This window comes from Podarcis bocagei (genome assembly GCF_964188305.1).
Source record: "Podarcis bocagei genome assembly, chromosome: 3".
Classification (NCBI taxonomy): domain Eukaryota; kingdom Metazoa; phylum Chordata; class Lepidosauria; order Squamata; family Lacertidae; genus Podarcis; species Podarcis bocagei.
Genome location: NC_138127.1, coordinates 95,191,952 through 95,216,470, shown reverse-complemented (window position 1 = coordinate 95,216,470; position 24,519 = coordinate 95,191,952). Strand labels below are relative to the sequence as shown.

Genomic DNA, 24,519 nt, shown 5'->3' with positions numbered 1-24,519 from the left:
ACTCATCCCACATGGCCACATGCAGGCAATGTCCTCTGACCCAACGTTCATGAACACTTACGCCTTGCCTGGCGTCACTGTGAACAGTGGCGTAGCGTGGGTTGCCAGCGTCCAGAGCCACTTGTGTGGGAGGGAGGGAAATGGATGGAGGATGCATGCGCATTCAACTGCCTAACGGATTCCGCGTCACCCAGGAGATTGCAGCCACCGAGATAAGAAAAGAAGAGGAGTTGATCTGTTGTCTGAAGAGGTCAGTTCCTGGTTCACATGGCAAAGCTGTTTTAATGGCGCACAGCAATAGGAGCGATGGATTTTGTGCCTGGGGCAACTGCCCCTGTGGCCCTCCTCACACTACTCCACTGGCTGTTCATACTGTGTGCATGGAGGCGATGCAGAGGTGTGTGCTGTGGATTCTGATTCAGACTGTAATCGTGGCACTGTGATTTGTAGCCGGGAATGAAGAGCATGGAAGACGCAGGATGTAAGCAAAACATTTTCCCCTGATCAGCATGTAATTAACCTGTAAAGAACACTGGAAGAGTATCATCAAAGGCAAATTGCTCTTTTTATGAATGAGAATTGCTGCCTTACTCAAAAAAAAAGTGGGGCGGGGAAAAGGAAATTATACAACTCCCTTCTGAACATTAGCTGGAAAAAATATATTTCGGTGTTGACATGAGCTTTAGGAATACGGTACTAAGTGACAGAACCTTTTAAATTGCTGTGACGCTGACGCTGCTTTGACACAACTCAGCAACCTTCTAAGGGAGCTTTAGATCAGAGATGGGGAACCAGTGGCTCTCCAACTGTTGGACTCAAACTCCCATCATCCCTCACCATCAGACATGCAGGCTGGGGTTGATGGAAGTCCAGCAACATGTTGTTGTTGTTTAGTTGTTTAGTCGTGTCCGACTCTTCATGGCCCCATGGACCAGAGTACACCAGGCACTCTTGTCTTCTACTGCCTCCCGCAGTTTGGTCAAACTCATGCTGGTAGCTTCAAGAACACCATCCAACCATCTCGTCCTCTGTCGTCCCCTTCTCCTTGTGCCCTCACTCTTTCCCAACATCAGGGTCTTTTCCAGGGAGTCTTCTCTTCTCATGGGGTGGCCAAAGTATTGGAGTCTCAGCTTCAGGACCTGTCCTTCAAGTGAGCACTCAGGGCTGATTTCCTTAAGAATGGATAGGTTTGATCTTCTTGCAGCCAATGGGACTCTCAAGAGTCTCCTCCAGCACCATAATTCAAAAGCATCAATTCTTTGGCAATCAGCCTTCTTTATGGTCCAGCTCTCACTTCCATACATCACTACTGGGAAAACCATAGCTTTAACTATATGGACCTTTGTTGGCAAGGTGATGTCTCTTCTTTTTAAGATGCTGTCTAGGTTTGCCATTGCTTTTCTCCCAAGAAGCAGGCGTCTTTTAATTTTGTGGCTGCTGTCACAATCTGCAGTGATCATGAAGCCCAAGAAAGTAAAATCTCTCACTGCCTCCATTTCTTCCCCTTCTATTTGCCAGGAGGTGCAAGTTCACCATCATTGCTTTAGTGGCTCCCAAAGTGGGTGGCACTGCCTGCTTTGGGGCGGCAGGTGGGAGGTGAGATGACCAAGGCAGATGCTAAGAGACAAAGATATAGCGGTGTGGGGGGTGCTGGAAATGACTCCATCCACTTTTGCTTCTGTTCCCACCCACCACTGGCATGCAGACCCTGTAGGAGGGAATGCAGCCGTTGGCCTGGAAAAAGTTCCCCCCTCTTGTCTTAACTGAGAAACAAATACAACCATTCAACAAATGAGCTGCTTGAAGCGTTGGGTGAGCAAAGGCCTTTAGTGTCAGAGCAAGCCAGCCAGTAAACCACACACAGTTCAAAATTGGAGTTAACTATTTATTATCAAAAACACTATCTACACAGACTTGGCTAAGGGTCAGGCCTAATGAGGACAGCAGCTCATTCCCCATAGGTCTTACACCATGAAAGCAGTTACTGAGACTAAAGGCCCCTGCCTCCCCGCAGCCATCTGTGTCTTCTCCTCTCTAGGGCTTTCCCCAAAGAAGGGGAGCCGGAGCCTGCATGCAACCTGTCTTTGCTCCTCTCCTGGTTCTGGGAGCCCGAGGGGGAGGGGATCCTGCCGCAGCAGGAGGGGGAGAAACCCACGAGTTTTCACCAGCCTGTCTTATCTCTGCCTCTTGACCTCCCTCCCCTCACTCACCTGCTTCAGCTTCTGCCTCTGATTCTGGACTTCTTTCTGCCACAGACTCTCCCAGCTCTCTAAGTCCTGTTGCTTCTTCAGCTTCTGATACCTTCTCCTCCCAGTCTTCTCCCTCTGAACACTCATTGTTCTCCCACCACCACTCCCTGGCTCCAAGCCTTCTTCCCTTGGTGGTTCCCAGCTGGTTCCTCCCTCTATTCCTCTGCGTTCAACCAGTCAATGTTACTTAGGACTGAATAATCACACTTCTGCCTTTGAAGAGAGACCTGTGTAATGTGGAAGGAGTCTTAGGTAGGGCTGGGAATGTCCTACAGCTGAAATCATGAGGAGTTGTTGCCAGTGTAGACAAGGCTGAACTAGATGAACCATTCCTCAGACTCAACAGAAGGTGGTATTGCAGCTACCAGCTCAGTAGGGCTCAAATGACCTCATGCGGCCACAGGGGTACCTGCTACCTGCCCCTGCAAAGCACCTGCCCCTGGGCTTTGTCTTTCACATCTCAGCAACTTGTCACTCATGGACTTCTTCCAAAATTACTCAACTGACTGTCCACTCCCTGGGTTGACTACCAGCCTGGTTGAGCAGGGGCAAAAGTATGTACTTGGTGGCTGGCAGGCCGGACAGTACGATGCACTGCACAATGGCTGAGGACATTCACTTATCCCTGACGTAAGGCTGGAGTAAAAAAAGAGAACCACACACTCCGAATCATCTTAAATAAGAGGTTGCCATCTAGCGGAAAGATGAACAAAGGACACTTGGTCTGGAAAAAGAAGAACAAGAAGTCAAGCTCTGCTGGACCACCCCAAAGACTCATCTAGTCCAGAATCATGTTCTCATGGTCACCAAATAGATGCCACTGCAAACCCCTCGAGCAGGAACCAGGTGCGGCAGAACTTTCCCTACTGGTTCCAAGCGAACTGGTGTTTGGAGGCACACTGCCTCTGATAGGGGAGAACGAATGTAGCTCCTGTTCCTAACCGCCATGTTATTGTCCACGAATGTGCCTCATCTAGAGCCATCTACGGAGCAGCTCCTTGGTGCGTCTATTTTCCTTTTGGATGTCTGGAGAGGAAAGGCCACAATTGCCTAGTTTGCTTTTACGTTTCTATGGTCAGTCCTCGGATCTTCTGCAGTAGATTTTCCAACAGTTTCTCATTTGTAAATATCAAAACTACAATAAACTAAATATAAATTAAACAATGTATTTGTGAGCTGCCTAGAGATCGCCTCATATGGGGCAGATGTAGATAGATAGCATAGGAGCCAATTCCTAGGGGACAAGGTCCCTTCGGCTATCCCAATAAAATATGGGGGGCAGCCCCCCAAAGTTAATGGACGTTGCCATTCAAATGGTTTGTATGTACTGTGTCTTATGATTATGTGGGGTGGGGCTTACCTGCCCCCCCTATTTTATTCAAGTTGGCACACCTAATAGATAGATGATAGAAAACAACAATAAAAGAAAACAAATATCAGGGTTTCAAGCTGCCCATTTTTTCCAGTAACAGAGTTCCAGTAGCAAGCTTTGCTAGACCAGTTCTCTTGTGAGAAAATATCAGAGGTTTTTGTGTGCCTTTCATAATATATTTATTTGCACAACCTTCCAAGTGGAGACCTTTATCCCAGTTGGTATTAGTACTGAATCTGAATTGATTTTATGTAGGTGGTGTTGAGAAATCTTTCCTATGTCTATGTGCAGTTGTTACTTGTATGGTTTTTGTTGTATTGTAAACCGCTTTGGGATGCCTTGTGTAAAGCGATTCATATATAAAAATAAATATATGTTATGATATGATAATATACCACTTGAGCAAGTCATGGGATACAAGTCTTTGAAGGAGCATCGCCTTCCCATCTGGCAGCCATTTGTTGCTTGTATGACAGGCCAATCACAGGGAAGGCAATCCTGATGAAATTTGGCTTTATTTGGTATTAATAAAATTGGTTTTGTGCTCTTTCTGCATCGAGTCACGTTTCCTGTTGTAACGTCTAATTCATTGTGGGCCTGTTGAGAATGTACTTTATTTTATGTATTGCTTTGTTTGTTTCTGATTTTCTGGTTTACCTTTATGTAAATCCCTTTGAGGGTTTCCCCCCTATCAAGTGGCATACATATTTATCAAACAAACATTTTATGAGTTAATTTGAAACCTGGTTTGTTTGCTCCTCCCCCATTTTCCTTTCTTTCTTTTTAAATTTATTTTACTTCATATTCCTTACTGGATTGTTATTTTAACTTCCTAATAAAACATTGAATATATATATTTAATAAGCTTTTCCTTTATCTTCTTTGACATAATAAGCTTTTCCATTATCTTTTTCCAAACACTAGTGCTTAACTAAAAAAATTAATTATAAAAACGGTCTGTGGGGGAAACATGTCGATTTTTAAAAAATGGAGATTGGGTTTTTCTCCCCCTTTAAAGTTTTTTCATTATTTCAAACAAAGAAGATAAAACAGCTTACAATGAATCAAAACACTACAATTCAGCTCCTAGATGCAATTGACTTGAAAGTCCGCTTGGGGGAGGCAAAATCCTCTTCTTCTTCTTCTTATGCAACAGTTCTGATGGAAAAAAGGAAACTGGAAATTAAAAATCTATGGGAATTAAAATCTCCCTGCAAGGCACATCTAACTGCTTGTTGGAGCAGTAGTCATAAAAGCATCAAGCACTACCGATTTGGGTGGGAAAAGAGCCTGCTGCCAGCTGGCAAAAGTTCTTAAATAGTTTTATATAAGGAGGGAAATTCACAGAGACATGCTGTCCGGGAATAAGGCGGCGGAGGAGGGTTTGGAGGCTCCAAATATTCAGTTGTCTGACAACTCTTGCCAGATCAAGCAGTTGACGCAGAGCCTAAGAGGTACTGTAGTTTAGAAGTCATTTGGAACATCTATGGAACTAGGGCAAAGTCCCTTGCAGTTGAGGGCTTTGCCATTCTGCAGACTGACACCTTTGGCTTTGAGGAGAATCAAAAACCCATTTGCCATACTGCTCTCAGGGTCTGGGAGAGGAGGAAGCAAAAATCAGCACTCTTGATGTCACCAAGGAGCCTGGAACGTAATTTAGAAGAGGACCTTAATGCCCTTGTTGTATTTGTATGTACTTTTAAAACTTTGCCTGGGTACCTATTAGGACAGCATATGTTGATCTGTATGTGTATAATGAGATGGATTTATGTTAGCAGTTCGAAAGCACGTCAAAGTGCAAGTAGATAAATAGGTACTGCTCCAACGGGAAGGTAAACGGCGTTTCCGTGCGCTGCTCTGGTTCGCCAGAAGCAGCTTAGTCATGCTGGCCACATAACCCGGAAGCTGTACGCCGTCTCCCTTGGGCAATAAAGTGAGATGAGCGCCGCAACCCCAGAGTAGGTCACGACTGGACCTAATGGTCAGGGGTCCCTTTACCTTTATTAGGCTGGCATCCGTCTTGGGAGGAAATTGAAGATTGCACCCTTCAGGGAGGAAGTCAAACTGTTGGAGAGTTACGGCATCTGCTAACAAGCTGGCTATTGGTCTTTTCTCCCTTGTTCCCCCCTTTTCTCCCTTCCCCCTATTTTCTTCAATATATTTGCATTAAAAAATTAATATTAAATAATTAAGTATCCACATCTAAACAGTAGGCCCTAAAACCAGAGACATGAGGCTCTTTGACGCACAAACATGTCATCAGATGCTCCTGGTGTGGATCAGCCTCTCTGCCAACCTGGTGCCCACCAGCTGTTGGGATCTGTGGTCCAAAACAGCTGGAGGGCTAACAAATCCCAGGTGGCCCAGATTACTGTCCACCTTTCCATCCTGTCATTTAACAGAGCACTAAGGTCTCCAAGGACGGTCCAGAGGAAAAGCAATTTTGGTGCCCTCTGTGAACAATGCGGATCTTATGGGAAAGTTGGGGAGGCTGCCAAGCTCAAGTGATATCCTGGCACCTGTTGTGAGAACCACCAGCTTAGCCTTGCCTTGCTGGAATGCTTGAGTTCCTGAGTGAGATAGTAGCCAAGTAACCAAGGTCCATAGCTATGAAGTGGGGTGGGGGAGAGAGACAGAATGGTTTAAGATATCAGACTGGACGAAGACAGAGAACATGTCCCAGTGCTATGGCTATCCGCCTGCCTGCTTTAATATTACGATATTGGGACGTTAGGAGAGAAGAGAAAATATTATATTTGTATGGACTATTGGCGTTTGATCCATCCTGTTTTATTGATATACAAGAAAAATATGTTTACAGTAAAAGGCTAAAATAAGGAGGATGTACCCTGCTTTTAGCGACCTGAGCAGTGCTTTTTATTTATAGAGCCATCGTGCTCGAAGTATTAGCTTTAATTACCCTTGGGAACTGGCAAGCTAGTGAAGTTGATGGCTCCCACTTTCTAGGGAACAAAAGCTCAGGTAGGAGGCCTTGGTCTCTTGGCAGAGGGCTCTAGGTTGGCAAAAGCTGGTTTAGAGGACATTAGATAAGCGAGGAACACAAGCTTTTTTCTTTTTGTAGGACAGGCCTGTGTTAACTTTTCCCTGCCTTTCGCCAAGCACTGCTCTCAATTGTCCACTGGATGTCTCTGTGCAGTTGCTTTACAGAGGCTCGTAAACGCAAGTCGAGGCTCCAGTTGCCAAGCCCAGTCTTGGAAGCTGCACCCTGTTCATCTGCACAGGTGCTGGGGAGGTCGTTTAGCACATTGCTGAAAGAGAGAAAGTGCATCACTTCAAAGAAGGGCTCAAGATCTGCATGAAATGCGCATGTGTTAATTTTCCATGTACAGATGCAAACTTAGGAACTCTTGTTCATCATCATTATTCATTATAATGATTTGGAAATGATTATTATAATTTAAACAGAAAGGTAATGCACATCACCTTCATTAGGGAGGCTTGTGTGCCTGCTCTGCCTGCCTTCAAGATGTTTATTGTCTGAAACTAGACTTTTACCAGAGGGCCCTTCCAATAGAGGCCTCCTTTGAATACAGAACATCTTCCAGCAGAGGACTTCCTTCCCACAATGTTTTTGCTCTCTCCTTGGAAATTTAAACCATCTACTGTAGGAGAGAGCTGATGGGATGTATTGTTTCAGAGTCTGAGCAGAGAAGCTCCTGCAACAAGTCACATTATACCTACCAACGTATAGATAGATGATGATCTAGATCTAGATATGTCAGTATACTGGAACAAGCAAAGATCACCAGTGTTGAAGCAAGGATTCTTCAACACCAACTTTGTTGGACTGGATGTGTTGTTCGGATGCCCGATTATCATCTTCCAAAGCAACTACTCTATTCCCAACTCAAGAATGGAAAGTGAAATACCAGTGGACAGCAAAAGAGGTTTAAAGATGCTCAGAAGGCAAATTTTAAAAATGTAACATAAGCACTGATAACTGGGAAACACTGACCTGCAAGTGCTCCAACTGGAGAACAGCCTTTATCAAAAGTGTCGTGGACTTTGAAGAAGAACAAACTCAGGGTGAAAAGGAGAAACACGAGCTAAGAGGAAGGCATATTTGGCAAACCCTCACCGTGATCAACTCCCTCCCGGAAACCTATGTCCCCACTGTGGAGGGACATGTGGATCCAGAATTGGCCTCCACAGTCACTTACGGACTCACTGTTAAGACTGTGTTCATCTTACTCGGCTACGAGTGATTGCCAAAGAAGATGATATATATATGCTTAGCTAGTGTGCTGGGCCCGGGGGTAACCCGTGAAACGCGGTCCAGGACCGGTTCAGAATCCGAAGGTTCTGCTAGGAGTCAGTCCGACAGGGCCAAGGCAGGACACGAGGCAGGAAACCAGGAAAGGACAGGTACAGGATCTGGCATACAGCAATGTTGCTCTCGCAACCTGGGGCGGGGTCCAACAGCCTTTTATCTTTGTCGGGGTAACGGCCAGTCCTGATCCCCCGGCGACTCACCTCCCTGTTTCACCCGAAGGCGAGCACTCCTCCTGCGAGTACTCAGGTCTCTTCTTCTCTCAGACCTTAGTCTCTGCATCTCGGGAGACGTCGGTGGGTTACTAGACCCAGGGGTGGCCTCAGCCTCCCCTGACCCAACCGGTAGTGGAGCAGCTGTAAGTGATGACCCAGCTGAAGGCAACAAGGTAATACCTGCATCTGGAGCCAGGGCAGTCTCAGGCCCCTGACTCGGCCCAGCTGGTGTTTGTTGCAGGGGAACCTGTGCAGACTGGGATTCTTCAGGATCAGGCCCCAGACTTGGTTCAGATGATGCCTGAGGCAAAGGATCCGGTGCAGACTGAGACTCCTCTGGTTCCGAGCCCGAACCCAAGTCCCAGGCCATCACAGCTAGCACAGTATGTTCCCAGCAATGACCCAGTGCAGTATGGGTATTATAATAACTGACCTACCTCACAGAATGCTGAAGATGCATCAACAGAAGGATAATGTCCAGGTCAAGGGAAGTAAAATAGTACCACTTTATTTTGCCTTGGTCAGACCACACCTGGAGTACTATGTCAGGTTCCGGGCATCACAATTTAAGAAGGATATTGACAAGATAGAAAGTGCACAGAGGAGGGCATTCAGGGTTATCAAGGATCTGGAAACCAAGGCTTATGAGGAAGAATTGAGAGAGCTTGGTATGCTTAGCCTAGAAAAGAGAAGATTGAGAGGAGATACAATCGCCATCTTCAAATATTTCAAGGGTTGTCCCATGGGAGATGGAGCAAGCTTGTTTTCTCCTGCTCTGGAGGCTAGACCCCATTCCGACTAAACACCAGGAGGAACTTTCTGACAGTATGAGCTGTTTGTCAGTGGAACGGACTGCCTTGGGAGGTGGTGGACTCTCCTTCCTTGGAGGTTTTTAAGCACAGATTGAATGGCCACCTGTCATGGATGCCTTTGTTGAGATTCCTGCAGTGCAGGAGACTGGACTAGATGACCCTCGCGATCCCTACCAACGCTATAATCAGTGTAATCAAGGCCTTGGGACCCGCAGTCATTGCCCAACCTTGCTGACCCTTGGGGCCAGACCTGACCTTGAGATCCATTTATCAGAGCCAGTTGCCTGAGCCCCTGCGACTTTTTTTAAAAAAAAGTTCAATTAAATATGTAAAGGAAAGTGTGCAGTTTTAATGGACAAAGTGCTAGACTAGCACTGGAGAGACTTGGGTGAGCAGACTGCCATCCCAGCCTAACCTCCCACGCAGTCATTGTGAGGATAATTCTTTTTTTACTATTATACATTTTATTGGTTTTTTTAACATATCATTTGCAACAATCATATAACATAACTTCTTATCTTATACAATATTTTAGACTTCCATCAACACCTCTGATGATTTTCCATTCTTTATCACTAATTATGCATTTCTTAATTTCTCTATTACTCTTAGTTATCATTAACCAATAATTCTCCTCATAGTCTTTCTTGCAATATTTCAAATAATCATCCTTACAAAACCTGCAATCCTACTAGCGTAATCTGTTCATTACAATTACTTTTCAAATAGTTCGTATATTTACTCCAGTCTTCTAAGAATGTCTGGTCCCGCATTGTGAGGATAATTCAGAAGACCGTAACATCCTGAGTGATATGCACACTTGAAAAATAAACGATATGAAAATGATCAGGCATGTGTAATAATTATGGACAAAATTTTATCATTACCCAAGGGCACAGTAGGAAGAACTGGCATGCATCACCTTTTAGAACAATGGTTCTTGTTTTTGTCTTTTAACAAGAAAGCTTTTAACAAAGACCCCCATGATATTATTGCGAAGGTATGTGCTTTTTTGGTGCCGAAAGGGGACAGAGCAGGAACGTAACAGGCCGGGGGCGGAACATATCAGTAGGGATTCCCCTGTATATCATGATCACAATGGAAGACAGGCAGGTGAATGGACCCTTGATATTCTGGCTCACAACATTTTTAGTACTGTAGTAGATCCTGTAATCAAGGGGACGCGGGTGGCGCTGTGGTGTAAACCACTGTGCGGCTTGGGCTTGCCGATCGAAAGGTCGGCAGTTCAAATCAGCGTGACGGGGTGAGCTCCCGTTGCTCGGTCCCTGCTCCTGCCAACCTAGCAGTTCGAAAGCACATCAAAGTGCAAGTAGATAAATAGGTACCACTCCGGCGAGAAGGTAAATGGCGTTTCCATGCGCTTCTCTGGTTTCGCCAAAAGCAGCTTAGTCATGCTGGTCACATGACCCGAAAAAACTGTCTATGGACAAACATTGGCTCCCTTGGCTAGTAAAGCGAGATGAGCGCCGCAACCCCAGAGTCTTTCTCGACTGGACTTAATTGTCAGGGGTCCTTTACCTTCTTTTTTTTAAGATGCTGTAATCAGTTTCCCACAACCTGGTACCCTCCACCAGTCTGTGCTGAACATCTGGAGGAGATGCGTTCGGTTGGAGAACGCAGGCCTAAATGAACAAATATGCATCGTACAAAGCACCCATATGGCCTCTTCATTTTTATAGTGTTCTCTCTATGAGACGTCTATTGCACAAGCCCCATCAAAACATCTCCAGTTAATTTCAAAAGGTCTTGTGCAGGAAAACTCCTCAGGTTTTTGTGCCTTTGATCAACTATGGAACTTGCCAGGGCAGATTTTGGCCTTTCAATTTTCAGTGGTGCCCTGTGCGAGGCAAAAATCTGCCTCCGCCGCCTGCTGTTGAGTTCAATTGACCAGTGCAGCTGCCCTAAAGCCACCTCTGAACATGGGCATAGCCAGACTGGGGGGGGGGCAGAACTGAGTTTTCTGCAACACAATTGGTCAGTTAGTTAAGTATTTTTATTTACTTGATGGTGGGGGGAGCAGCTGCACCCCTGCACCCCCCCAGGCTACGTCCATGCCTCTCAAACTCCCTAATTGTGAGTTAAATGGGAGGGGTGCCCATTTTGCTGCATAATTAATGCTTTAAACACAGAGTAGTGTTGTAGTTGCATTCAATGTGTTGACATTTAATGAACTGGCCATCCCATTCTGCACCAATAGAAGTTATGGTTGCATTTCAGAGGCAGGTTTATATACAAGACATTTCAGTCTATCTTGGGTGTTACTAAATTATCTAATGAATAAACTAAAATAAAATGGATAACTGTGGCTCGATCATCTATTGAAAGAGTGAACTGGGCGTAGGAATGTCTAGTCTTGAATACAGCATTGATGTGTTTTGTTGTATACTCATTTTTCACTAAAATACGTATATATATTTTAAGCTCTGTGCAGATATGCCTACTTGATATTCACACTCAGGAATACTTTGTGTCTAACATAATTAAATTGAGAGCATCATGTGATACACAGTACAGCGTTTTCCTTGTGATGAATATATGTGCAAGATCTTGGGCGAAAAGTCGCACACTCCTGCTTTCCAAAGGATATGAGGGGAAACAGGCGAGCTCCAGCAGTGGCTCTTAAAAGTTTAGCAACGATCATATAGAATTATTTATAGAAACTAACTTGAACAGCTGCTTTCCCACTCTCTTGCGGGACTCATTAAAATCCTGTTTAACACTCAAATAAGTCTGTGTGTTTGGTGGCGAGAGGGAGAAAAGTGTGTGTACTTTAAAGAAATTACAGGATTTGGAAATTAAGATCAAAGGTGCAGAATGATCTTGAAGTTACTCACTGCTCCCCACGCTTTCCTGATGAATTAAAAAATGATGACAAGGAGCAGAGCGGCTTCTTCTGCACAGCCAAAAATGGAACAGGAGAGTTAAATGCAGCCATGTTGCAGTCTGCATCTGAAAAAGGAAGCAGGGAATAAAAAGAGGAGGTATTCAGAGGGTGTCTCAGGAAATTACTTATGAAGCTCTGCGTAACATGAGAGCACAGAGCTGGGATGTCTGGCTCCTAAGGCACATCACTGCAAAGATGAGAGTAATATGGTGGGAATACAGTGGGACTTTCTTCCATGTAAACAAACACAAGATTGGACTGCATGGCTCATGTAATTTAGTCCTCCGTCCTGAGACAAGACCCCCCCCCCACTGCCAATTTTAAATCACCGCATGATATTCAGACAGTGGTATGTTACAAGCAGGGACGCGGGTGGCGCTGTGGGTTAAACCACAGAGCCTAGGACTTGCCGCTCGGCCCCTGCTCCTGCCAACCTAGCAGTTTGAAAGCACGTCAAAGTGCAAGTAGATAAATAGGTACCGCTCTGCCAGGAAGGTAAACGACGTTTCCGTGCGCTGCTCTGGTTCGCCAGAAGTGGCTCAGTCATGCTGGCCACATGACCTGGAAGCTGTACGCCAGCTCCCTTGGCCAGTAAAGCGAGATGAGAGCCACAACCCCAGAGTTCTTTGCGACTAGACTTAACTGTCAGGGGTCCCTTTACCTTTACCATTATGTTATAAGCAAAAACCAGGGGCAAATAAAATACTGTTCCTGTTCATACGTAACAGCTAGGCACATCTCCTTGTCTCTTAGAAGAACATAAGGGCATCCCCGCTGTTTTCTTTTAAAGCAGAGCAAGGGCCAAACTAGACGAAACGTTAAGGGTGTGATTGCATTTTGTCTAGTTTTAACATCTTAAGTAACAGGGGGAGAGATTAGAATAAGGACTGTGGTGGTTGAGGGATTAAACACGCCCCCCCCCCCCAATGTCATGGCCTCAATTATTATTGCTTTTCCCTGCTGCCAGTTAATATCGCTTCGCTCCAAGAACTAATAGCAACTGCTGGAGGGGGGAATTAATAGGAATACTGGCAGGTGAAGAAAGGGTTAACTCTCCCTATAGGCTGTGTTCTAGATCAGGGGTCAGCAACCTTTTTCAGCCGTGGGCCGGTCCACCATCCCTCAGACCTTGTGGTGGGCCGGATTATATTGGGGGGGGGGGAAATGAACGAATTCCTATGCCCCACAAATAACCAAAATTTGAATTTTAAATAAAAACACACATTCTACTCATGTAAAAACACCAGGCAGGCCCCACAAATAACCCAGAGATGCATTTTAAATAAAAGCACACATTCTAGTCATGTAAAAACACGCCGATTCCTGGACCATCCGCAGGACGGATTGAGAAGGCGATTGGGCCGCATCCAGCCCACAGGCCTTAGGTTGCCTACCCCTGTTCTAGATTATACATCCGCATAGAGATAGAATGTTTCCCTCCCTTCCTCTGCTGTTAGGTTGCAAGAATACTTTTATTATTTGTTTTATTATTATTATTACTTAGAGATGCATCTCAATATTTTGCGCTGTTGAGCTACCACATGGCGTACAACTTTGGGGATTCTGTAGAAGTTGAGAGGCATGACTGTCCACTATGGATCAGATGACTGACCCATCAGTGAAATTAAACTGTTCCGAAACTTCCCATTTGATTGTTTCAGAGTTGCTCTCTTAGGACAGAAGTACACAAATGCAAGGATACTTGCAGGGGACAGTCAACAGACAGGAGTGGAGTGCTCAAGCCTGTCCGAACCACCAGTTCTTACCTGCAAATGCCCTCTGCCCAAGTCAATTGCAATATTTTGCCTAGGCTCAAAAACTGGAGGCAACTTTGGCTAAGGGACAAAAGGTCTGGCCTGGCATTTGTACACTACCTGCTTATCTATAGATATTCCTTCAACTCCTGTATTGGTGTTACCTGGGTAAATGTTGGCTTGGGAATTCATGTTAATTAAGGTAGTCTAGTTCCCTTAATTATTCTTCCCAATTAATATTTCCAAGGAAGGGACTTTTAAGCTCCAGCTCAAACAAATCCCAATTTCAGGAAGTTCTAGGATATGAGTATATGTCTGAGGTCCTTCTCTCCAGATACCGTTGCTAAGAAGTTGTAACGTTTGCACAGATCTGTCGCAATTGTGTTTAAGTGTCTCACTGAGATTCTTGTGGGTCCACTAAACCGTTAATTGTTTTAGGCTAGAATGGCAAAAGAAGATGGACTATTTATATAGGACCATCAATGTACAATGGCTATTTTTGTTGTTGTTATTAAATTTATAGGATTGTATTTTTTTCGTGTCTTCTAAGACACCTTTGATCTAATGTGGCAGAATGGGGAATTAAAGATTAGGAGGAAACCACATTAATTTCAGCTTGGAAATTTATTTTAGAAGTTGACAAATTTAGTAAAGAAGTTGTTTTCTGTATTTGATTTCAAAGCGCACACCCCACCCCGGTATGTAGGGTCTATGTTTACAGTGCTGGGGGTATATGGATTTTTTTTATCAGCATTTGTTTATTTTATTTTCATTTTCTGTATCATTTATTAAGAAATAAAATTTTAAAATATTAAAAAAGCACACACACACACACACACACACACACACACAGTACTTCACATTCTTATATATAGCAATTTCTACCAGGAACTGGTAAGGATACAATCAAATAAGGTACATTAAGACACATGTATGGTGTGTGCACAGTCAACATAACTTGCCTGGGATGTTTTTACTGCTAGGTGACAGTTCTGTTGCCCAAGAGACATGCTCATTTTCTAACTGGAAATCTGGAAACATTGCAAGTCTCTTTTACTTTGACTGGCATTTAGTGACAAGATGGTATTTTAACATTAAGTATTTTCACCTGCTTTATAAAAATTACCGTATTTTTCGTGTATAAGACACCCCCATGTATAAGACAACCCTTATTTTTTGAGCCCCAAATTAAGAAATAAATAATTGCAACATTCCATGTATAAGACGACGTCCAATTTTAAACTTAAATTTCTTTTGGGGAAATATAGTCTTATACGGGACGCGGGTGGCGGTGGGAGTTAAACCACAGAGCCTAGGACTTGCCGATCAGAAGGTCGGCAGTTCAAATCCCTGCGACGGAGTGAGCTCCCGTTGCTCAGTACCTGCTCCTGCCAACCTAGCAGTTTGAAAGCACGTTAAAGTGCAAGAGGATAAATAGGTACCGCTCCAGTGGTAAGGTAAACGGTTTCCATGTGCTGCTCTGGTTCGCCAGAAGCGGCTTAGTCATGCTGGCCACATGACCCGGAAGCTGTACGCCGGCTCCCTCGGCCAATAAAGCGAGATGGGCGCCGCAACCCCAGAGTCGGTCACGACTGGACCTAATGGTCAGGGGTCCCTTTACCTTTACAGTCTTATACACGGAAAAAATCTGGTGGTTTATGTGCTAATTGTTTTGCAATTTATTCAGATTTTTTTTCAAAATGGAAGAAATCTAAATACAAATTTAGCAGACTGTAAAATTCTAGATAAAATTCCTAACTTTGGAGAAGCTAAGGCATAAATCATCATTTGTTTTATACACAGAAGTAATAAGATATATGTATGTGAAAGGCTTCTCCCAAAAATAACACACATGGTCTCCAAAAAGCTAAGTAGAAATAATTTAGTGAGGAGGCAAAGGATCTGATTTCCAGATTGAGTCACGGGACTAATAGGTCATAAAACATCTTCTGTAGGAGTGGGAAGACCCACAGGAACTATATAACACTCCTTTGCTGGTTCTGTGCTCTTGGCATTTCACGATCGCATGAAAGGAAGGAAAATCTTAATTCTCAGATATATGACTTGTCCAGGGAAAGAGACTACAGCTTTAAAGCTAGCTTCTTAGAAATAAATGAGTTAATGCTAGCTATAGTTGGTTGGTGGGGACAAAATCACAAACCACAGTTAAACAAAAGGCGAAGTTACAGATAGGTAGCCGTGTTGGTCTGCCATAGTCAAAATAAAAAAATTCCTTCCAGTAGCACCTTAAAGACCAACTAAGAGTTCTTGGTATGAGCTTTCGTGTGCATGCACACTTCTTCAGATACACTGAAACAGAAGTTGCCAGATCCTTCTATATAGTGAGAAGGTGGGGAGGGGTATTACTCAGAAGGGTGGTGGGAATGGGAGATTGGCAGATAGCTGAGATGAGCCTGTTGACGACTCTTAACGACTGTAATAGGTCTTACAGGAAAAGGCAAGGGGTGAGAAGGTGAGAAATGGCTTAGTCATGTATAATGGGATAAGAATCCAATGTCTTTGTTCAAACCAGGTCTCTCCATGGTTTTAAGTTTGGTAATGAGTTGCAATTCAGCAGCTTCTCTTTCCAGTCTATTTCTGAAATTAGAAGTGAAATCTTCTGACTTCCTCCTCCCAAGGGAAGGCTTGCACAAGCAAGAGGCTCATTGCTGTCCATTTCGGCTTGCTCATGCAACACTAAACTGTGGTTAGTATGGTGCCCAAATGTGGTAATACCGTCATAGTTGCTGGTCATAAGAATTAACCTATTTGGAAATATTTTAAACACTTTTCCTCTATAGCAGGGAAAAAGGTGGGCGAAGCTCATGCAAACTGTATGGTCTGACAGATGCAATGCTTCATTATAAGACTGTGACAATGTAACTAATACTCTATGTAGTTGTGAATTAGCATGGATTAGTGGTCAGATTTGCACCATTGTTTAGGAAATATAAGAATCAATGAAAAACATGATTTAAATCAATTCACTCTCGTACAGATGCATCATCTTAGTGATTAGTCCAATTTCCCAACCAAAGTATATTTCTGATTCATAAAGGCTAACAATCATCTAGCTATAATTAATTGATAGATTGTGAAGAGGGTTTCACAATGGATCATGCTTTTGAAAGATACTATAAGACTCCTCCCTGGATTCTCAATTATCACAAATGTTAAAAGGCTGTGACCCATTTTACTTATGGATGTTAAAGGTATCTCTGCCCAAATGTTCTCGTTTCAGTATTTTAGCCAATGAGAGCAAAGGCACTGACTGGGATAAATGTTGTGCAGGGATAAGAAAAGGACCTGTCAAACTTGGATTCAAAAGCAAACTTGCCTGATTTGATCTGAGTGGATCAGATCAGATCATGCGTCCATTTCAGAATCTGCACTCCGATGATCCCTTCATGAGGTTGCCCCGAGTTTTTACATGGAGGCAGCTGTGTTTTTTCCATAAAATTCTCCCTGCAAGTGATGGAATACCCATCAAGTCCTGTCACAACCAGAGGGCCATGCCATCTTGCAGTCAAATTGTGTGGCAGCAAGGAGTCTCGTGCAGTAGCCACACCAGGCTGTGGGCAGCTGGACGATCTATATTTGGACTTTTTAAAAGGCAATAGGTAGCTTTTACAAGAACAGAAGCAGCACTGCCTCAAAGGTAGTTTATTGTTTATTTTTTACCTTGATGCTTCTGCATAGGGTTTAAAGGATTTCCCCTTAAAAATCTGCAGAGGCACAGGACATGTTAACACAGATAAATTAAATAACTCCAAGTCTTTTAGACTACTGGTATTCAGTTTTAAAGTTTCACATTCTTTTACAATGAAAATGCTCCAGTGGAACCAATCCAGTGCCTCATATTTGCATCACACCGCCCTCCCTCCCAGGAAGCAGTATCGACTCACCTGCTAGGAGGTAAGGTCAGTGCCTGCATCCCACCCTGCTGCTTACTACTGGTGACAGAGTATTATTTCTGCAAGCTACCCACAGAAAATACAAATGAGGCAGGTAGAAACAAATAAAAGGGAGTCTGTTTTTGTGTGCAAGTCATGTGTGTCTAGATAAGAAAACACTGTAACATAAACATAAAACCAAATAAAGGTAAAGGCAAAAGGACCCCTGACCATTAGGTCCAGTCGTGACCGACTGTGGGGTTGTGGTGCTCATCTCGCTTTACTGGCCGAGGGAGCCGGCGTACAGTCATGTGGCCAGCATGACTAAGCCGCTTCAGACGAACCAGAGCAGCGCACGGAAACACCATTTACCTTCCCGCTGGAGCGGTACCTATTTATCTACTTGCACTTTGACATGCTTTCGAACTGCTAGGTTGGCAGGAGCTGGGACAGAGCAACGGGAGCTCACCCCATCATGGGGATTTGAACCGCCGACCTTCTGATCGGCAAGTCCTAGGCTCTGTGGTTTAACCCACAGCACCACCTGTGTCCCATAAAACCGAACACATACCGCTAAAAATATGGCTTTATACTTGGACCAAGTGATCCCCGGACAAACAAGTGCCAGTACACAGAATCCAAATTCACCCTGGAAAGCAGATTAAGCTCCTTGAGGTAACTCGATTTCAAGGGGCAGACAAGAGACTTGGATTTGGTCAACTTCTTCCAGCATTCCGAGCTATTACACTGATTCCAAAGAGAAAAAGTGGATCCCACAATTTGGCGTTTTGTTAGTGGCAATGAGAGAAGCAACTATATCATGGGTGAGCCCAATCCGATTTCTTCAGACGATGAGGCCACATTTCAAAAGCGTTGCTATCAATACATGATTGGCTATCAACCCAACAAATAGTGCATTGATTACATTTACACTTACACTTACACACATTTCCTCTCAGGAGCACAGAGCAGCTTATATATTCAAGGTGGTTTCCCCTTCCAGGCATTGCTCAGGGCTACATTTTCTTAGATTTAGTTGCTGAATTGTATCATGGAGCGCCTTCACACCACTTGCTGGACCATGCAGGCTAGGATAATCATCTTGACGAAGTAATACTCACAAGTCCTAATTTTTTTTCTTGTTGAATGCGAGCCACAACATTCTTATATCATAGGGGGACAGGAATTCCTTTGCTTCTTTTAGTTCTTGAGCTACAAAAGCAATAGTTTGTGTCAAGAATCAATGTGCTTTCGTCAACGTTCAATGCACAAGCAATGTTCCCCATTCATCCTCACACCAATGTGATATGGTTAGGGGGGAACTGTCTTTCTCCATCTGCTATTCCAATAGAGGCCAATCAAATACCGCAGGAAAAAAGTGCAACAGCCGTTCCCGTTTATCCCCAGTATCTGCTGGTTAGAGGTATACATCTGCTGAATTCGGAGAATGGCAAGACTATGACAGTCAGAGAAATTAATGTTTTACTACCTATGTATATGTGTATCCAGTTAATACTGGCTTGTAACTAGTTCACACTCCCATAACATGGAGACACAGGCGGATACCAGCAAACAGCTAAATATATGAGCCAGAGAGTCAGTATTGCATGGCAGTTGGGAGTGCTGGATTTGGGAGAGCTGGTTTCAAATCTCTACTCAGGCAGTCATAAAGCTCATTGGATTATCTTGAGCTATAACTACATCTCAGCTTAATTTACCTCACAGGAATGTTGGGATAAAGTACCACATGAAGAACCACATATATCACCCTCACCTCATTGAAGGAACAGTGGAAAAACAACACAATCCAAATTATAATCTAATGTGCAATCATGTAACAAGATGCCTTATACTGAGACAGGCCATGGTCTTTTTCCAGCCAATTTGACACCCTGCTTCATAGCCAACCAAAGTGGAAGGGGCAACCCAGCCAGATGGGCGGGGTATTAAAATTATTATTATTATTATTATTATTATTATTGCTCAGATAAGGCAGGTAGTTGACACAATTGCTCCTGGGCTTCCTCTTCAGTGTTGCAGAGCTCAACCAACTCCCTGGTATTTTGAGGAATTACGGACTATGAAGTAATATGGATGTAGACTAGAGATCAAGTCTTGTTCTATAGTTCTAATATATTTATTTCTGTTACAAAATTGTACACACATAAATAACAAGACATGACACGACTGACAAAAAGTGAGTCACGGGGTGTGTAAAATACTAAACGTATTATTTTACAGTACATATTACTGAGGTGATTACAGTATACCAGTCCAATGAACTCTTCAATAAATCAATTTGGAAAACACACAGGAATAGGAAAGAGTAGTGCCTGCTTATGTATGCCATATTGCAATATATGCTGTAGGTATTTCTCATCCATGTGTTGCTCCATTTGTATATTTAATAAAACCATACTAAATTGTGTAAAATTACCTTGTTTTTTCTCCCCCTTGCCCTCTTCAGTTTGTACAACAACTTTTCCATTAAGGCTGTTTGCCAGACAGTATTATACCAGTGATCAATATTCATTAATTGCAAGGAAAAGCTCAAGGCCTGTTCTAAGGTCAGCTGAACACTGGTTAGAGCACATAACTGTGTGTGCCATGTGAAAATATAGGCAGCAAAAGAAGCATACTTTGTAACCTGTGCTGCATCCTCTAGCAGCCAGCAAGCCAAGCTCTTTTGAGTATTCAGAGGTTGCTGTGGAGGAGGGACCCTGGAGCCTTCAAGAATCTGCTGTAAGCAACTAACTGCATATTTTTAGGATAAAATTGCTCGGCTTTGGAGAGAGACCTTGACTTCGCAGTTGTTGCAGTTCCGATTGAAGTGCCTAATGCCATTTCTTGCAATGCCCTGCAGGATCCCTTTCAGTTTATGCACTCTCGTGACACAAATAAAATGCATTATTCTCTGATTGATTACATACCCTCTTGATGCCTGTCGGTCTCTGCCACCTTGAAAGAGGCAATGGTGTGGCCAGTCCTAAAAACACCAGCCCTACACCCATTGGCTTGGACCACCTACCAATCAGTTACAAATTCCACTTGCTTTGCTGATACTTGTTATCATTCTAGACAAATTCCTTCTAGAACCCATCTGGGTTCAGGCCTTGCTATGGGACCAAATTGGCCTTGGTTACCCTATGGATGACCTCTATCAAGAGCAGAAAAAAGACAGTGAAGTCTTGCTCCTTCAGTGTCACTTCAGCTTTTGATGGCAATGACCATGGCATTCTCCAACACTGACTCCGTAGGCTATGTACCAGTGCCTGGACACCATGGTTGTTCTAGATTTTTTTTAACCATTTCTAGATGAGGACAACTAAACTGAGCTTAAATCCCAGTGGAGTGGGTGACTGGCTCTTGTGTCAAAAAAACAGGCCAATTGCTAGTCTTGGATGGGACTGTGCACCTTTCTGAAGGCGTTTGTTTGTTTGTTACCCACTCTTCATCAGAAAGTTCCAGGGTGGGCTACAGCCTAAGCCATAGAATGAAAGTACAGGACACTACTTCTGTGGGGAGGGAATTTGACAATGTTTGATCTGCCACAGAGAATGACCTCTCCTGCGTTACCATTCCCCAAACCTCTGAGGGTGGTGGAACTACCAAGAGGGTTCCTTCTTCTGACCTTAACACTCAGTATTCTGACATTGTGCTGACATTTTTTCCCCTATTTACTTTGAAGGTTTCTCTCTTATTTTTATTTATGTTGTAATAGCTCTGAACAGGTGTACCCCTTGCAGTAGGGTTAACCTTGAGGACAGAGAACAATGCTAATGGCACTGCCACTGTGCTGAAACAAATAACCAGTGCAAGACCACTCCATGTTATGGTGGAGAGTGTATAGGGTTTTGACTAGAGAGCTCAGCAATCACCTCTGCCATGAAACTCACCATAAGCAATGTTATTGAGATCTGCTGAATGGCCCACAGGAATCGGAGGAAGCTGTTACAGTGGCAGAACTTGAGATATGCCGCCAGTATGACAGATAGCTGGTAAAATCCTCCCATACACCAGCAGATGACATGGAGTGGAGGTGTGGGCTGCACAGGGGAAGAGCATACACATAACAAATCTGATACCCTTCAAGCTATGGCCAACCTTCAGCGATGGTGCAACATTACCCCAGCCCCCAGACCCACTGTAAGGGATTTCCCTCCTGTTGACTTTTACTGGAAGGGAAAGACTTTAAAAACTGCTCCCCTCCCAGGCTGAGCATGTTTACAATTTGGTGCCCTTTCCACATCTCCAGATCTGGTGTAGTAGGTTAAGTATAGGGTTGCATGGGCTATGTCCTTGGGAAAATCAGTACCATTCAGCCAAATCCATCACATAAGGGTTTTTTTAAGGGGAAAAAAATGTGGGGTTGTGTATACAACTATCAGCTCCCTGGAGGAAGAAAATAAAATAAACAAACACATTGTATTGTATTGTATTTATTTGATTTACACCCCATCCTTTAACAGCTTACCTGGGCAACTTACAGAAAGATTAAATAATTACAGTACTGTAAGACTATTAAAACAAAAACATTCCTACATCATGATACAGCAGAGCAGCATATAAGTAGTCAGCAGAAATAAAAACAAACACCAAGCAAAATAGCGTACAGAGGATTATTAGTATTATCAGTATAATCACCTTGTAAACCACCGTTTCAATTTATACATAATTAAAAACAGTTAAAAAAACACAAAACAAGTACAATTAAAATAAGACTAAATCTCTTAACAAGTGGACAGTCAGGGTAAATACCCATTTATCCAGCTGGGAAAGCCTGTCAGAACAAAAATGTCTTTTTCAGTCTTTCCCAGAAAGATTGCAAGCAACCAAGCAACATGGACATTTGCTTTCCATCTCGTATAGAAAACACAGTAAACATTACCCTTTGCTTCTGGAAAATTTTGGATACTTGAAGCCAAAGACTATACAGATTTGTTGCGGAAGCATATTAATTGACAATGGAAAACTTACTTTAGTTTCCAGCTCTTGCCCAAAAATCTGAGTTCTCACTACAGAAATGTTTCTAGTCCTCATAATAAAGGTTACTTCAAAGTATCTGGCCACATCACTATGAAACAATAAAATTATAGTAACTTGTTGGGGCAACCCAGTCAGATAGGCAACATATAACAACAACAACAACAACAACAATCTGCCACTTTTTCAAGAGCCACATCCTAATTTTGCTAGTTCAAGTGGTATGCTAGTTCAAGTGGTATGCAAAATAATTTCATTCCCCAGAGCAGATCTTTGGAACCACAGTGGGTTTTAGCAACAAATATTATATACTCACAAGAAACATGAGGCAATTTCATGGATGTCATCTGATGTGTCATCGTAGTACGAACAAATTCTTGGAATGTACAGGTGCTTTTAGTCCACTGAATCCTGTTTCAGGACAAGGCTTCAGAGTAAGTTTGAGTCATTTAGGGAACGTTTTAGTAATACCCCCCTCCAATTAGACTCTAGGTTTTAAGTTTTGATTCGATTTCAGCCACCTGAAAATATATTACTCTATTCAGCCACCATATATTACTCTATGAGATAACAGTATCTGCTGTTAAGACCATAGGAACCACTGCTGATCACAGAAACCACCACAACCCTATGGAGTGTAGCATCAAAAGAGGAAAGCATAGCATTTCCCTCCACAGAACCAAGAAACTGCACCGAAGGGTAAGGAGCAGCAGGGGCGACCACAACATGTAGGGATCTGGAGCAATGCAACAATGCGCTTCCAAAAATGGCTCCACACCTACCTACCCTTCCGCGCGCCCTGCGTGCGCGCTCTTCAGCCTGGTTCCCACCAAGGTTTTCTTTCTACTCTGCAGCTGCTTCCACAGTTGGTTGGTGCCCACACGAGCCAGAGGTTTCCGCTCCCACATGCCACACAGCCAGCACGAGGAGCAAAAATCGGGCTCTCCTTAGAAGGGCCGAGCTGTCAGGTCTGCTCTTCCCTTTGCAGAACTGACCCGCGGTGCGCACGTGCGTGCCGGCCTCGATCCGTGTCTTTCTGCCAGCCCCCTCCCCCGCGCGCCCCAGGAACAGATTAATCATTTTCTCTCCATGAGATCACCGGTGGTAATAATTTATGCTAATATTATTCCCGCCCCGTTTCTCACCCCTTCTCCTTAAATTTCCCTCCTACCTAAGCGGGGACGGGGGGGGCGGGGGCGGGGGCGGGGGAGAGAAGAGAAGAAACCTTTCTCTCTTTCTTTTTAACCCCCCTCCCCAATCCTTCTCTGGGATAAAGGCCCTTTATCGCATTGCATAGGAACGCGGGCCCGGCTGGATCAGGCCAGCTGCCCATCAGGCCAGCAAGTCCCCTGTTCCCTCAGAGACGCTGGGCACTTCCGACGTGAGGCAACTCGAATCCTTACAGGAGCGTTTAATAACTTTCGAAAATCCTTTATGGACCCCCCTCCCCGCGTCAAACCGCCGCCAACTGACAACCCAAAGGCAGGCGCGTTTCAAATCTTTAATCTCTGAGGTAAACTGAAGCCAATCGCCCCCCCCCCCTTTCTTCTTCCCAACGCTTCCCTGTCCCTCGGCTGATCCTCCCTCCTTCTAGCCTCGGCCCTCTATATATACGTCCCTTTATGCGGCCTCCTCCTCCAGCCACCCCGCCCCGCCATCTCCCCTCCCACCAAGCGGCAGCCGTCCCCCCCCTCTTTCTCCACCTCCTCAGGACCCGCCGCCCCTCGGACGCGGCATGCAAGCTAGGGCGCCATTGGCCGAGCCGCGTCGCTCCTACCGTGCGGGAGGCGAGGATTGGGTGAGGGTGGGAGGAGGAGGACGACGAGGCCCGCCTTGCCCGTAGCGAGAGCGAGTTGTATGTGTGTGTGTATAATGTGTGGTGAGTGAGGAGAGAAGGGAATAAGGGAGGGGGAGCAGAGAGAGGAGGAAGGCGCGCGCGCGCCGGGGTTGAGGGTGGGGGGGAGTTTGCCTTGCCTTGCTTGCCTGCCTGCCTTTTTTCCCCCTCCCTCCATCTCTCTCTCTCTCTCCCTGGCAGTGTCAATGGC

The 24,519-nt window shown here is 44.3% G+C and overlaps 1 protein-coding gene across 19 annotated transcripts; it reads right to left on the bottom strand.

Annotated features, from left to right (window-relative positions):
- Positions 1–1,947: 1,947 nt before the first annotated feature.
- LOC308584134 (uncharacterized protein) lies at positions 1,948–24,307 on the bottom strand. Of its 19 annotated transcripts, none has more exons than XR_014006520.1 (6): positions 23,261–23,639; positions 22,791–22,885; positions 11,795–11,909; positions 6,542–6,890; positions 4,680–4,779; positions 1,948–3,340 (listed from the first exon to the last, which is right to left on the bottom strand). XR_014006520.1 is itself a non-coding variant. In XM_081188879.1 (4 exons), the coding sequence occupies exons 1-4, from the start codon at positions 23,380–23,382 to the stop codon at positions 6,716–6,718; spliced, it is 507 nt and encodes a 168-aa protein (XP_081045005.1). In that variant the 5' UTR covers positions 23,383–23,639; the 3' UTR covers positions 6,396–6,715. The 19 variants fall into 19 exon arrangements, 1 of the variants encoding a protein (XP_081045005.1); XR_014006519.1 differs by lacking the exons at positions 1,948–3,340; positions 4,680–4,779; positions 6,542–6,890; positions 23,261–23,639 and adding exons at positions 18,063–18,703; positions 21,388–22,271; positions 22,469–22,565; positions 24,178–24,307 and having other exon boundaries at positions 10,691–11,909; XR_014006522.1 differs by lacking the exons at positions 1,948–3,340; positions 4,680–4,779; positions 6,542–6,890 and adding exons at positions 18,063–18,703; positions 21,388–22,271; positions 22,469–22,565 and having other exon boundaries at positions 10,691–11,909; positions 23,257–23,639.
- Between the last annotated feature and the right edge of the window lie 212 nt (positions 24,308–24,519).

Coding starts and splice junctions, on each gene's coding strand:
- LOC308584134 (XM_081188879.1), bottom strand. CDS start 23,382: ATGTGGGAGCGGAAACCTCTGGCTCGTGTGGGCACCAACCAACTGTGG. Junction 22,886..23,260: donor CACGCAGGGCGCGCGGAAGG/GTAGGTAGGTGT, acceptor GTCCTGAAACAG/GATTCAGTGGACTAAAAGCA. Junction 11,910..22,790: donor GAAATTGCCTCATGTTTCTT/GTGAGTATATAA, acceptor TTCCTTTTTCAG/ATGCAGACTGCAACATGGCT.